Source organism: Hemiscyllium ocellatum, chromosome 34 (assembly GCF_020745735.1).
Source record: "Hemiscyllium ocellatum isolate sHemOce1 chromosome 34, sHemOce1.pat.X.cur, whole genome shotgun sequence".
NCBI lineage: Eukaryota > Metazoa > Chordata > Chondrichthyes > Orectolobiformes > Hemiscylliidae > Hemiscyllium > Hemiscyllium ocellatum.
In genome coordinates this window covers 10,851,835-10,864,533 of record NC_083434.1, presented here as the reverse complement: position 1 = coordinate 10,864,533, position 12,699 = coordinate 10,851,835, and the positions used below count along the sequence as shown (strand labels likewise).

At 43.2% G+C, this 12,699-nt stretch overlaps 1 protein-coding gene across 4 annotated transcripts in view; it reads left to right on the top strand.

The window, feature by feature from the left end:
• kif13a (kinesin family member 13A) overlaps positions 1-12,699 on the top strand; it is a 332,721-nt gene that overhangs the window by 220,222 nt on the left and 99,800 nt on the right. For all 4 annotated transcript variants that reach the window (XM_060849815.1, XM_060849814.1, XM_060849816.1 and 1 more), the window contains exons 15-17: positions 2,409-2,495; positions 3,915-4,090; positions 5,951-6,161. In XM_060849815.1, the coding sequence (XP_060705798.1) occupies positions 2,409-2,495; positions 3,915-4,090; positions 5,951-6,161 (474 nt within the window). The remainder of the gene's footprint in view (positions 1-2,408; positions 2,496-3,914; positions 4,091-5,950; positions 6,162-12,699) is intronic.

Below are 12,699 nucleotides of genomic sequence, written 5' to 3'. Positions count from 1 at the left end.
TGGTTGAAGATTCAGTAATGGATTACTTTGGGAATGGCCATCATAATTACATAAGTTTTAGAATGCTTATAGACAAAGACGAGAGTAGTCCTAAAGGAAGTATGCTAAACTGGGCGAAGGCTAACAATACCAAAATTCTGTAGGAGCTGGGGAATATAGACTGAGAGTAGGTGTTTGAAGATAAATCCACATTTCATCTGTGGGTGGCTTTTAAAGAAAGGTTGATTAGAGTGCAGTAGAGACATGTTCCTGTGAAAATGAGTGTTAGAAGTGGCGAGGTTCTAACATGGATGACAGGTGAAATTGAGCGACTGGGTAGGAGGAAAATGGAAGGATAAGATCTAGGTGACTGAAGACAGACGAAGGTTTGGAAGAATATCTGCAATGTAGGACCAATCTGAAATGAGGAATGAAGAGGGCTAACAGGGTTAGGCAGAATCCCAAAGCCTTTTATTCATATGTAAGGAGCAAAAGGGTAACTAGAGAAAGGGTTGGCCCACTCAAGGACAAAGGAGGAAACTTATGAGTGGAGTCAGAGAAAATGGATGAGATTCTTAATGAATACTTTGTGTAGGTATTCACTGAGGAGAGGACATGACAGATGTTGAGGTTAGGGATAGATGTTTGATTACACCAAGCCAAGTCAGCATAAGGAGAGACATTAAGCTGGACTAGTCTCCAGGTCCAGATGGGATCTATCCCAGGTTACTGAGGGAAGCAAGAGAGGAAATAGCTGGGGCCTTAACAGATATCTTTGCAGTATCCTTGAACGTGGGTGAGGACTTCGAGGACTGGAGAATTGGTAATGTTGTCCCCTTGTTTAAGAAGGGTAGCAGGGATAATCCAGGTAATTATAGACTGGTGAGCCTGACATCTGTGGTAGGGAAGCCATTGGAGAAGATACGGAGTGATCGGATTTATTCCCATTTGGAATAAAATGGGCTTATCAGTGATCCGCAACATGATTTTGTGCAGGGAAGGTCACGTCTTACCAACTTAATTGAGTTCTTTGAGAAAGTGACAAAGTTGATTGATGAAGGAAGGATTGTAGATGTCATAAACCCATGGACCTCAGTAAGGCATTTGATAAGGTTCCCAATAGAAGGCTAATGGAGAAAGTCAAGGTCACACCGTACCAGCTAGATGGATAAAGAACTGGCTGGCAACAGGAGACAGAGTTGTAGTGGAAGGGAGTTTCTCAAAATGAGAACTGTGACCAGTGTTTTCCACAGGGATCTGTGCTGGGACTACTGTTTGTGATATACGTAAATGATCTGGAGGAAGGTACAGATGATCTGATTAGCAAGTTTGCAGATGATACTAAGATTGATGGAGTGGCAGATGGTGAAGAGGATTGTCAGAGAATATAGCAGAATATATATAGGTTGGAGATTTGGGTGGAGAAATGGCAGATGGAGTTCAATCCGGCCAAATGTGAGGTGATGCATTGTGGAAGATCCAATTCAAGAGCACACGATACAGTAAATGGAAAAATCCTGGAAAAAAATTTATGTACAGATACATCTGGGTGTTCAGATCTGATGTACCCTGAATGTGGCAACACAGGTCAATAGTGGTCAAGAATGCATACAGCACGCTTTCCTTCAGCGGACAGGGTATTGAGTACGACTGTTGGCAGGCCATGTTACAGTTGTATATGATTTTGATTTGGCCATATTTGGAATTCTGTGTACAGTTCTGGTTGCCACGTCACCAGAAGGATGTGGATGCTTTGGAAAGGATTCAGAGGAGGTTTACCAGGATGGTGCCTGGTATGGAGGGCACTAGCTATGAGAGAGGTTGAGTAGATTAGGGTTATTTTCATTAGAAAGGCTGAGGTTGAGGGGGTACCTGATTGAGGTCGACAAAATCATGAGAGGTATAGACAGAGTGCATAGCACGAAGCTTTTTTTCCCCAGAGTGGAGGACTCAATTACTAGGTGTCACGAGTTCAAAGTGAAAAGTTTGAGAGATATGTGTGGAAAGTTCTTTACGCAGAGGGTGGTGGGTACTTGGGACGCATTACCAGCAGAGGTGGTAGAGGCAGACACAATAGCATCATTTAAGGTGTATCTAAACAGATACGTGAATCGGCAAGGAGAAGAGGGATACAGATCCTTAGAAAATAGTGACAGGTTTAGATAGAGGATCTGGATCAGCTCAGGCTTGGAGGGACGAAGGGCCTGTTCTTGTGCTGTAATTTTTTTGTTCTTTGATATTCAACTGTTCTGGAAATGCCAAAATGCCTAGAAATAGAAGCATCATCATAAATTTTATGAAAATATCTTATTTATATCAATCCCTTCATTACATCGGGATTTACTTTGCATATCATAAGGCAAGCAGATCGTGAATATTATGAGACTGAACCCCGATTTTCAAATAAGAAATATTTAATCTTTTTTCAGAACCTGCTTGAATGGTGCGGTATTGCATGCTCCAAACTCTCTCTGGCATGGCGACAGAATTCTCTGGGGAAATAACCACTTCTTTAGGTATGTCCTTGTGTACTTATGTATGATTCTTGAAATATTTAGTTAATTTGCTCAGAAAGAACGATAAATAATAGAATTAATTTTGCTACATCCTTTCTCCCCTCCCACCTATTCACTCAACCTGTGTCTCTTTTCCATTGTTGCTGTTCTGCCAGTGTCATCTTTATCTTGTGAATCACTCCCTTTAGATCACTCCTTAAACCTTTTAACCTTAAGGGGAAACAGCCCAAGTTTATACAACTTAACATAAAAACTTAATTCTTTAATCAAGCTTGCAAACCAGCAGAATACCTGCTCCAGGCCCAGTTATTCTTCCTAATGTTTTTGTACTCAAAATTGGACAAGATTCTTCAAATGGGGTGCAACTGAGGCGCCGTGCATTTAAAACTTAACTACTATGTCTTTACGGTGAGATAAAAGGTGATATTCCATTAGCTTTTATGTAACTCTGTACTGAATTTTGGTGATTTGTTTACCTTGAGACTCAAATACTTGTATTCTATCACATTACTTAGTCTCTTGTTATTAATGTTATGATTTTGTTTTTAATCCATTCAACATGGAAGACCTTACTGACCTTTACTTCAAGCTCCCATCTGCCACAGTTTATTCACTCATCTAATTGGCATATGTCCTTCTGTATTTTGCTGTTTTTATATTTACGAACTTCCTAACTTCAAGTTGTGAGCAGGGTTTGATGTACAACTGTCTTCGTTTGATTAATTGATATAGTAAAAAGCTCAGCACCAAGAGTAGAACCTTGGAGAACATCGTTTGCCATGTGCCTTTCTTTCCCTTCCACTGTATGGACAGAATTTCATCTGGTCTCCTCAAGAGGGCTAGGCGGTGAGGGGTGGGGCGCTGTAAAATTCAGAGAAAGGTTGATGGACATTCACTGAAATGCTATTTCCTCCAATCCAGTCAGGATGGCCCTTGCTGAAGGCTACATGAGGCCCAAATGTTGCCAGTTAATTAGCAAAATGGGCCTCAGCCAGTCACTGGTATATTCCTGCAGCAGGATTGGTGGTTCTCTGGTGGCCTACTCCATGAGAATAGGCCACGATTTAATGTAGTTGGTCACATTGCAGTCGTGCACGGGTAAGCATCCTGCCAATTAGGCACTGTCTGGGCCATGAAGCACCCTGTCCTCATGGCAAAAGCTGCCTATCAGGAAAGACTCCCTGCTCTTAGTAATATGACCAGGTGAGATGGGGTGAATTGGTTCCCCCTTGGATGATGCCAACAAATATCCTGACTTTGGGAAGTGAACCTTTACCAAAATCAATAGATTGAATGTTCTTGCAGAATTTAAATATGGGTTTCCATGTTAACTAAACATTGTAAGTGTCACTGCATAAAGGCAATGTTGTGGTACTGAAGTTAAGTTTTGTTTAAGCAACTTTTTTTTTATATAAATAGAATTAACCTACCAATGAGGAAGAGGAGAGACAAATTAAAAGAATATGAGAGTGAGGCAAATCGAGAATATGGTGCAGAGCAAGATGTGGAGACAGCAAGTGAAGCTTCATCCGAACCAGATTATAATTATGAATTTGCACAGATGGAAGTCATGATGAAAGCTCTCAGCACAAACGGTGAGCAACAGACTCTTGGCAAACTTGAGAGTTGTGATAATATCATCACTTTCCTTTATTTCCCCCTTGCACTTTTTGCAAGCTTGAAGCACTCCCTTTGAATAATATCTTCAAGACTTCATGTGAGAAAAGTACTGATTTCTATGCCTCTGGTATTACATTCAGACACACTTTGCTGCCAGTATTTTACCCAGGTTTCCTCAGTTATTGTCTCTCACAGCTGTGTAAGCAGCTGAGGTATCGCAGGATTTCACATCTAGTTTTTAGCATTTTTCAATTTTGATTTTGTTCATAATATTAAAATGTGATTCAACTTAGATGTATACCATAATCCCATTCAATAACTTGGGTAAATTCTCATGCTACCACAATGAAAAGAATGTAAGTTTACCATCTGTTTTGTAAGATGGCACCTTAATATGCAGAGCTCCTTCATTACTCTGCTGGATTAGTACAAATTCCCCTGTAGTGGGGCTTTATTCTCAAACTTCTGGCTCAGGCAAGAGGTCTGACCATGACTGACTCATTGAATTAAGTATTTCAAAATTCACTCTCTCTTCTGAAAGCTAGAGAAGAATGTGCTGCTTTGTTTATTGTATATCTGACTCGTGAGTTTGGAGATTATATCATCCTTGTATGTGTCACCTTTGATTTAGAAGCTGTACAATAAGGGAATTTTTGATTCCTTTAAAACATCTGGGATTTTTCCCCCGAACATTTAAAAATAACTTGTAAGTATTTGCGCCAATTATAGAGATCATTTCTAATTTTCCTGAAAATCAAATCTTTTATCTGGAAGCATTCCCAAACAGAGGAATTTAAGTTACAAAAGCTATTTTTAAGTAGACAAAAGGAGGAGAGTCAAGAATGTGTTGCTGGAAAAGCACAGCAGGTCAGGCAGCATATGAGGAACACGAGAATCGATGTTTTGGGCAAAAGCCCTTCATCAGTACCTTGTAGAGAGAGGAGGAGAACGCCTTCAAGATAGGCACCCTTGGTCTGAAATCAACTAAGAGAAAGTGAGGACTGCAGATTAGTGTCGAGAGCATGGTGCTGGAAAAGCACAGCAGGTCGGGCAGCATCAGAGGGGCAGGAGGAGAACAAGGCTAAAGGGAAAAGGTAACAAGCACCAATGCAGAAAAAGAAGAGATACACAAAGAAATAGATGATTCCTAGCAGGTGAAGCAATCGAAGCTCTCTACAAAAAGGCAAAAAGAACAAATGAATTCCAGAAACTTCCTGTGAAATAATGCATGACCAAGATCAAAGCGATCAAATCCACAAAACCTCCGGCATACATAAAAACTAAGAATTTGTAGCTGGGGTCCAGGTTGAGAACCAAAGTTTATGAATGATCAGCTGAAAAGAAAATCTGTTAATTGACGCCATGAAGATTAATGCAGTGTGAATGAGCAAGGCTTTGTAGATGCGTGACTTTTTAGTGTTAACTGTATACACCTCTCTGGGAATGAGATTGCACACTGGGTTACTGTTATACATAGTGATGTGGGTTCTTGTGGCTGCCTGTGATTTCTTTCTGCTGTATTGACTATTTAGAATGAGATTTAATGTTTTCCATTTGAAGCACCATTTGCTTGTTTAATTTGTGCTGATTCTGATTTGGGTTGAAATACAAGTTGCAAGAAGTGAAATCCTGATGATAATTTCTTCATTTGTGATTGTACTTTGGTAAATCTAGTTATAATGATTTATGGTTTCCCAATGGGAATTTTAACAATGGTCGGGGGGTGATTTTGTATTACTATGAATTTGCATATTAAAATGCTACAATGCAGTGAGCATAGGTTGTTTGATTTAATGCAAACTGGCCGTAAGTAAGGTGTCTATCTGATTTTATAGATCCTGTTCAGAATGTTGTGCAGATTCTCGAGAAGCAGTATCTTGAGGAGAAGAAGAATGCACTTGAAGAGCAGCGGCTAATGTATGAGCGTGAGCTGGAGCTCCTTCGTCAACAGCTGTCACCAGACAGGTTACACCGGCACGGCATCGAGAGATTGTCATTCACCTCTCAAACTGCACAACAAAAAGTGAAACTTTGGTCTGAAGAGAGGTACGGCTGTTTCAGTGAGAGGTGGGAATTTACATCTTATTAATAGGTGCATGTATGATTATTTGGGGGGAGAAAATCAAATGGTCTTAGTTGTGCAGCCCTTTAAGTGCACGTTAAAGGATTGAAAGCAATAATATTTCCTTATAGCTGTTAGTTAATAAATCCACGAAAAGTCTAATATTGACCTTTTATTAAACCCAGTTTTTCAGAAATACGATCTCAACTAATGATCAATGCACAAGCTTTACTGTCAACAAGAGAACTCTTGAACCAGTTAATATTTGCCTTTTCCAGGATGCAGCCTTGCAATGTTGGGGAATACAGCACTACATATATTAATTTCGTTTTCATGTACTTCATTAGGTTCAATCAGCTAAATTTGGAATTGCAGAGGCTTTAATATTACGTTGGCTTGTCACAGGGCAAAACTGATATTGTAGTTTCTCATGGCCTCCTCGCTCCATTCTCTAATTGTTTTCTTGGGTGTGACTCCATTTCCAAACAGAAAATTGGGAAAAACACTTAACCAACCAATGATATGCGCTTTGTTAGTTGACTGTGTTGAGCTCTAGGTGAAAGTGAGGACTGCAGATGCCGGAGATCAGAGTCAAGAGTGTGGTGCTACAAAAGCACAGCAGATCAGGCAGCGTCCGAGGAGCAGGAAAATCGACGTTTCTGGCAAAAGTCCTTCATTAGGACTGATGCTGGGAGCCTCCAGGGTTGAGAGATAAATGGGAGAGGGGTGGGGCTGGGGGTGGAAGGTAGCTGAGAGTGCAATAGGTGAATGGAGGTGGGGGTAAAGGTGATAGGTCAGAGAGGAGGATGGAGTGGATAGGTGGGAAGGAAGATTGACAGGTGGGACAGGCCATGAGGATGGTGCTGAGCTGGAAGATTGGAACTGGGGTAAGGTGGGGGGAAGGGGAATGAGAAAACTGATGAAATCCACATTGATATCATGGGGTTGGAGGGTCCCAGGGCGGAAGGAGAGGCGTTCTTCCTCAAGGCGTCAGGTGGTAAGGGAGTGACGATGGAGATACAGGACCTGCACTTCCTTGGCAGAGGGGGAGGAGGTGTTGAAATGTCCGGCCATGGGGCAGTGGGGTTGATTGGTGCGGGTGTCCCAAAAATGTTCTCTGGAGCACTCTCCGAGTAGGCATCCTGTCTCCCCAATTAGGAAGAGACCACATCGCGAGCGATTGTTACAGTAAATGATGCGTGGAAGTACAGTTGAAACTTTGGATGTAGAAGGCTCCTTTGGGGCCTTGGATTGAGCTGAGGGGGGAGGTGTGGGTACAGGTATTGCAATTCCTGCTGTGACAGAGGAAAGTGCCGGGAGGGGAGGGTGGGTTTTTGGGGGGCTTGGACCCGATGAGGTAGTTGCGGAGGAAACGATCTTTACGGAAAGTGGCGGGGAGGGAAATATATCTCTGGTGGGATCCATTTGTAGGTGGCGGAAATAGCGGAGAATGATGCGATGTATATGGATTTTGGTGGAGTGGAAGGTGAGGACCAGGAAGGGGCGGGGTTCTGTCCTTGTTGCGGTTGGAACGGCGGGGCTCGAGGGTGGAGGTGTGGCACGTGGATGAGATGCGCTGGAGGGCATCATCAACCATGTGGGAGGGGAAATTGTGATTTTAAAGAAGCAGGCCATCTGGTGCCTTGTGTGGTGGAACTAGTCCTCCTGGGAGCAGATGCGGTGGAGGAATTGGGAATAAGGGATAGCATTTTTGCAGGAGGTAGGGTGAGAGGAGGTGTAATCCAAGTAGCGGTGGGTTTGTAGAAAATGTCAATGTTGAGTTGATGGAGATGGAGAGGTCCAGAAAGGGGAGAGGGGTGTCAGAGATGGTCAGTGTGAATTTAACGTCGGGGTGGGAATGTGTTGGTGAAGTTGGTGAACTGTTCAACCTCCTCTTGGAGCACGATGTGGCACCAATGCAGTCATCAATGTAGTGGAGGAAAAGGTAGGGAGTGGTGCCAGTGTAACTGAGGAAGATGGACTGTTCCACGGAATCAAAATAGAGGCAGGCATAGCTGGGGCCCATGCAGGCGCCCATGGCTACCCCTTTTTTGTCTGGAGGAAGTGGGAGGATTCAAAGAAGAAATTGTTGAGGGTGAGGACCAGTTCAGCCAAACAAATAAGAATGTGAGTGGAAGGGTGCTGGTGGGGATGTCGGGAGAGGAAGAATCGGAGGGCTTGGAGGCCCTGGTCATGGCGGATGGAGGTACATAGGGCCTGGATGTACATGGTGAAGATGAGACATTGGGGGCTCGGGAAATGGCAGTCTTGCATGAAGTGGAGGGCATGGGTGCTGTCCCGAACATATGTGGGGAGCTCCTGGACTGGGGATGGGAGAGTATTAAGGTATGTGGAGATGAATTTGGTGGGGCAGGAGCAGGCTGAGACGATAGGTTCGCCAGGGTTCTCAGGTTTGTGGATATTGGGTAGGAGGTAGAACCGGGCAGTGCGGGGTTCCCGAACTGTTAGGTTGGAAGCTGTGGGTGGGAGATCCCCTGAGCTGATGAGGTTGTGTATGGTCTGGGAGATGATGGTTTGGTGATGAGAAGTGAGGTTGTGGTCAAGCAAGCGGTAGGAAAAGGTGTCTTTGAGTTGGTGCCTGGCTTCAGTGGTGTACAGGTCAGTGTGCCAAACTATCACTCCACAAGTTGAGCATTGCCTGGTGTGGCCTAGGACAATTGCACTGCTATGGCAAAGTCTGCTGCATTTGCTATAAACAGCGATGATGGGTTGAGAAGTTACAAACTTCACTGGCTTCTGTTTTTCTGTGCCGTATTTTTGGCCAAATGGTTTTTCTGATTTCCAACAAGCTTGCAAAACAATCAATCTCCTGATGTATGGTAGTGTGGCTAGTCCTTTGGGTTGCGGCATGTCCTCGTTCCGTTGTCTTTCCCGTAGGCATCTATTGACGAAATTGCGCAGGTAACCGTTTTTGGCGAATACATAGTATAGGTGCTCTTCTTCCTCTTTTTGCAGTTCTGGTGTACTGCAGTGTGTTGTGGCCTTTTTGAACAGTGTCTTGATGCAACTTCTCTTGTGTGTGTTGGGGTGGTTGCTTTCGTAGTTCAGGACTTGGTCTGTGTGTGTGGCTTTCCTGTATACCTTTGTGGTGAATTCTCCATTAGGTGTTCTCTGTACCATCACGTCTAGGAATGGGAGTTGGTTGTCCTTTTCTTCCTCTCTCGTGAATCGGATTCCTGTGAGTGTGGTGTTGATGATGCAGTGTGTGTTCTCTATTTCTGTGTTTTTAATAATGACAAAGGTGTCATCCACAAATCTGACCCACAGTTTGGGTTGAATTTGCGGTAAGACTGTTCAAATCTTTGCATTACCGCTTCTTCTATGAACGAGGACATGCTGCAACCCAAAGGACTAGCCACACTACCATACATCAGGAGCATTTCCGAACTGACAGCCAGACTACTGCGACCACTAGGACTCATAACAGCACACAAACCAACAGCCACTCTCTGACAACAACTCACCAAAATGAAGGACCCGATACCCAGCATGAGCAAAACCAATGTAGTGTACAAAATCCCATGCAAGGACTGCACAAAACACTACATAGGACAAACAGGAAGACAGCTAACGATCCATATCCATAAACACCAACTACTCACGAAATGACATGACCAACTATCCTTAGTAGCCACACACGCAGATGACAAGCATCATGAGTTCGACTGGGACAACACTACTATTATAGGACAAGCCAAACAGAGAACAGCTAGGGAATTCCTAGAGGCATGGCACTCATCCACAGATTCAATCAATAAGCACATCCACCTGGACCCAATATACCGGCCACTGCAACGGACAGTGGAACTGACAACTGGAAGCGGCAGATACAAACCACTACAAATGCCGGAGGAAAGATCACAGAAGCGCTTCACAGGAGGATCCCAAGCACTGAGGATGTCACCTAGACAGGGGACGAAACGTCTGCAACACAAATTCCCAGCTCGGTGAGCAGAACCACAACAAGAGCACCCGAGCTACAAATCTTCTCACATAGTGTGGTATTGTTAGCATGGAATAACTCTCTGATGAAGTCTTGACGCTTGTCAGCAATGTACGTAGACACACTCTGAAAATGACTTGAATGCGTTTGGTAGGAACAAAAAGAAGAATATGCCAAAGACTGTTAGGTGCTCAAATATAACCTTATTGATCACCAACAATTCAGGTGTTGCACTGTAAAAATTTCCTTGTTCACATTGAGGATACCTTCCTTTGTGTTGTATGGCTCCCCTCATGCTAAATGGAACTGATTTTGACTGACTGCAGTTCTGCTACTGCTCCTTGATGCCATATATTAGATTCTGAGGCCATCAGCAGCTGTTGAATGGATGATCAGATCAGTTACTATCTCATCGAACGACAAAGCAGACTTGATGGGCAGAATGGCTGCCTTGTGGTACACATGAATCTACTGTCTCAATACTGCACAATTGAGAGACTAGGAACCAATAAATTTTTGCTAAACTGAAAATGCTTGTGACCAATACAATGCCCTTTTATGATCTCTATCCCCCATATCCTTTCTCTGAAGGACTTTTGCCCGAAATGTCGATTTCGCCGCTCGTTGGATGCTGCCTGAACTGCTGTGCTTTTCCAGCACCACTGATCCAGAATCTGGTTTCCAGCATCTGCAGTCATTGTTTTTACCTAGCTGTTGAATTGTGTTTACCAACCATCTGTGACCTTATTTACAGCATATCCCAGTTCTACTAACATCATGAAGCTGTGAGATGAATCCTGGTTCATTGATGAATGAAGGAGGGCACAACGCATATTGTATTAGGCATTCCTAAACATGAGGTGTCAACTTAGCTGCAACATAGGACAATTACCTGCCTTCAGCAGAAGCACCATGCAAAAAGCAAGGTGAAACAACCCCGTAACTAACACATCTGATCTAAGTTCTGCAGTCATACCATACCAAGCCCTGAGTAGTGGTGAACAAAAAAATAATAGGAGGATTATACCACAAATATCCCATTGTCAATGATTGGGGAGCTCAGTACATTAGTGCAAATGGCAGGGCTGAACTATTTACATCTATCTTCAGCTAGACATGTGGAGTGGGTGATCTGTCTCTGCTTCCTCCTGAGGTCCTCAAGGTCACTGCCAATCATCATTCATTTTGATTCACTTCATGTGACATGAAAAAACCGCTGGAGGCGCTATTAGCATTCACAGCATTCTGCCAATAGTAGAGAGTAGTAATGAAGACTTTACTCTAGATATAGCTGTGTCCATATCCAAGCTGTTCCGGGGCAGCTACAATACTGGCCTGTACCTGATAATGTGGGAAGGTGCCCTGCTATGTCCTGTCCAAAAGAAGTAGGACAATGAAATCTGGCCTTGTGGAATACTCTTAAACCATCAGCAAACGTATGGAATGGTCATCAATTGTGATATTTGCAAAGGAATAACCTGTTTGTTGACGCTCCATTCCTTGCCTCATTACATTCTTAATCTAAACACAGACAACAGAGCGGAACTCCAGAGCCATGGTAGGAATAGCTGCCTTTGACAATGAGGTAAAATTCGACCTAGTGTGGCATCAAGGAGCCTTAGAAGAATTGGAGTCGGTGAAAATCAAGGGAAGGTTTTCACTGTTTTAAGTTCTTACCTTGCACAAAAATCGGTAACTGTGCTTGTTCAAGGTCATTAGTCCCAGCCACAAGACATCACTAAGCTCAATCAATTTCACTTGCTTCATCAGTTACTTTTCCTCCATCATGAAGTCAGAAACAGGGATGCGGAATCATCAGCGAACAATGTTAAGCAAGATTTGTGATGACTCCAATTCTTAAGCAATCTGGGACTATATGCAGCAAAGTTTAAAAATCACACAACACCAGGTTATAGTTCAACAGGTTTATTTAGAAGTGCAAGCTTCCTGACCAGGTATCTGACAAAGAAGCAGAGCTCCCCAAGCTTGTGCTTCCAAATAAACCTGTTGGACTATAACCTGGTGTTGTGTGATTTTAATTTTGTTCACCCCAGTCCAATACCAGCACCTCCACATTATATGCAGCAAGACTCAGACAAAATCTAGGCTTGAGCTGTTGTGGCAAGAAACATACGTGCCACGAAAGTGCCAGGCAATGACCATCTCCAACTTTTGCGAATCGAATCATTGCACCTGGACTTCCATAATATTACCATTGATGGATCCCCCTACTATTAATATCCTGGTGAATTTCTATTAAACCGAAACTGAATGGGACCAACCATATAAAAACTGGCTTTAAGATTATGTCAGAGGCTAGTAATTCTGCTGGGGCTATCTCCTGTCTGCCAGTAATAGTTCACAATCTACAACGTACAAGTCAGAAATGTGATGGAAGATGCTTCACTTTCCTGGGTGAGTGCAACTCTAATGTCATTCAGGATAAATCAACGTACCTAGTTGACACACTATACACTACCCGATATGTTCACTCCTTTCACCACTGATGTTTTGTGACAGCAATATGTACCATCTGCACATGCAGTACAACAACTCAC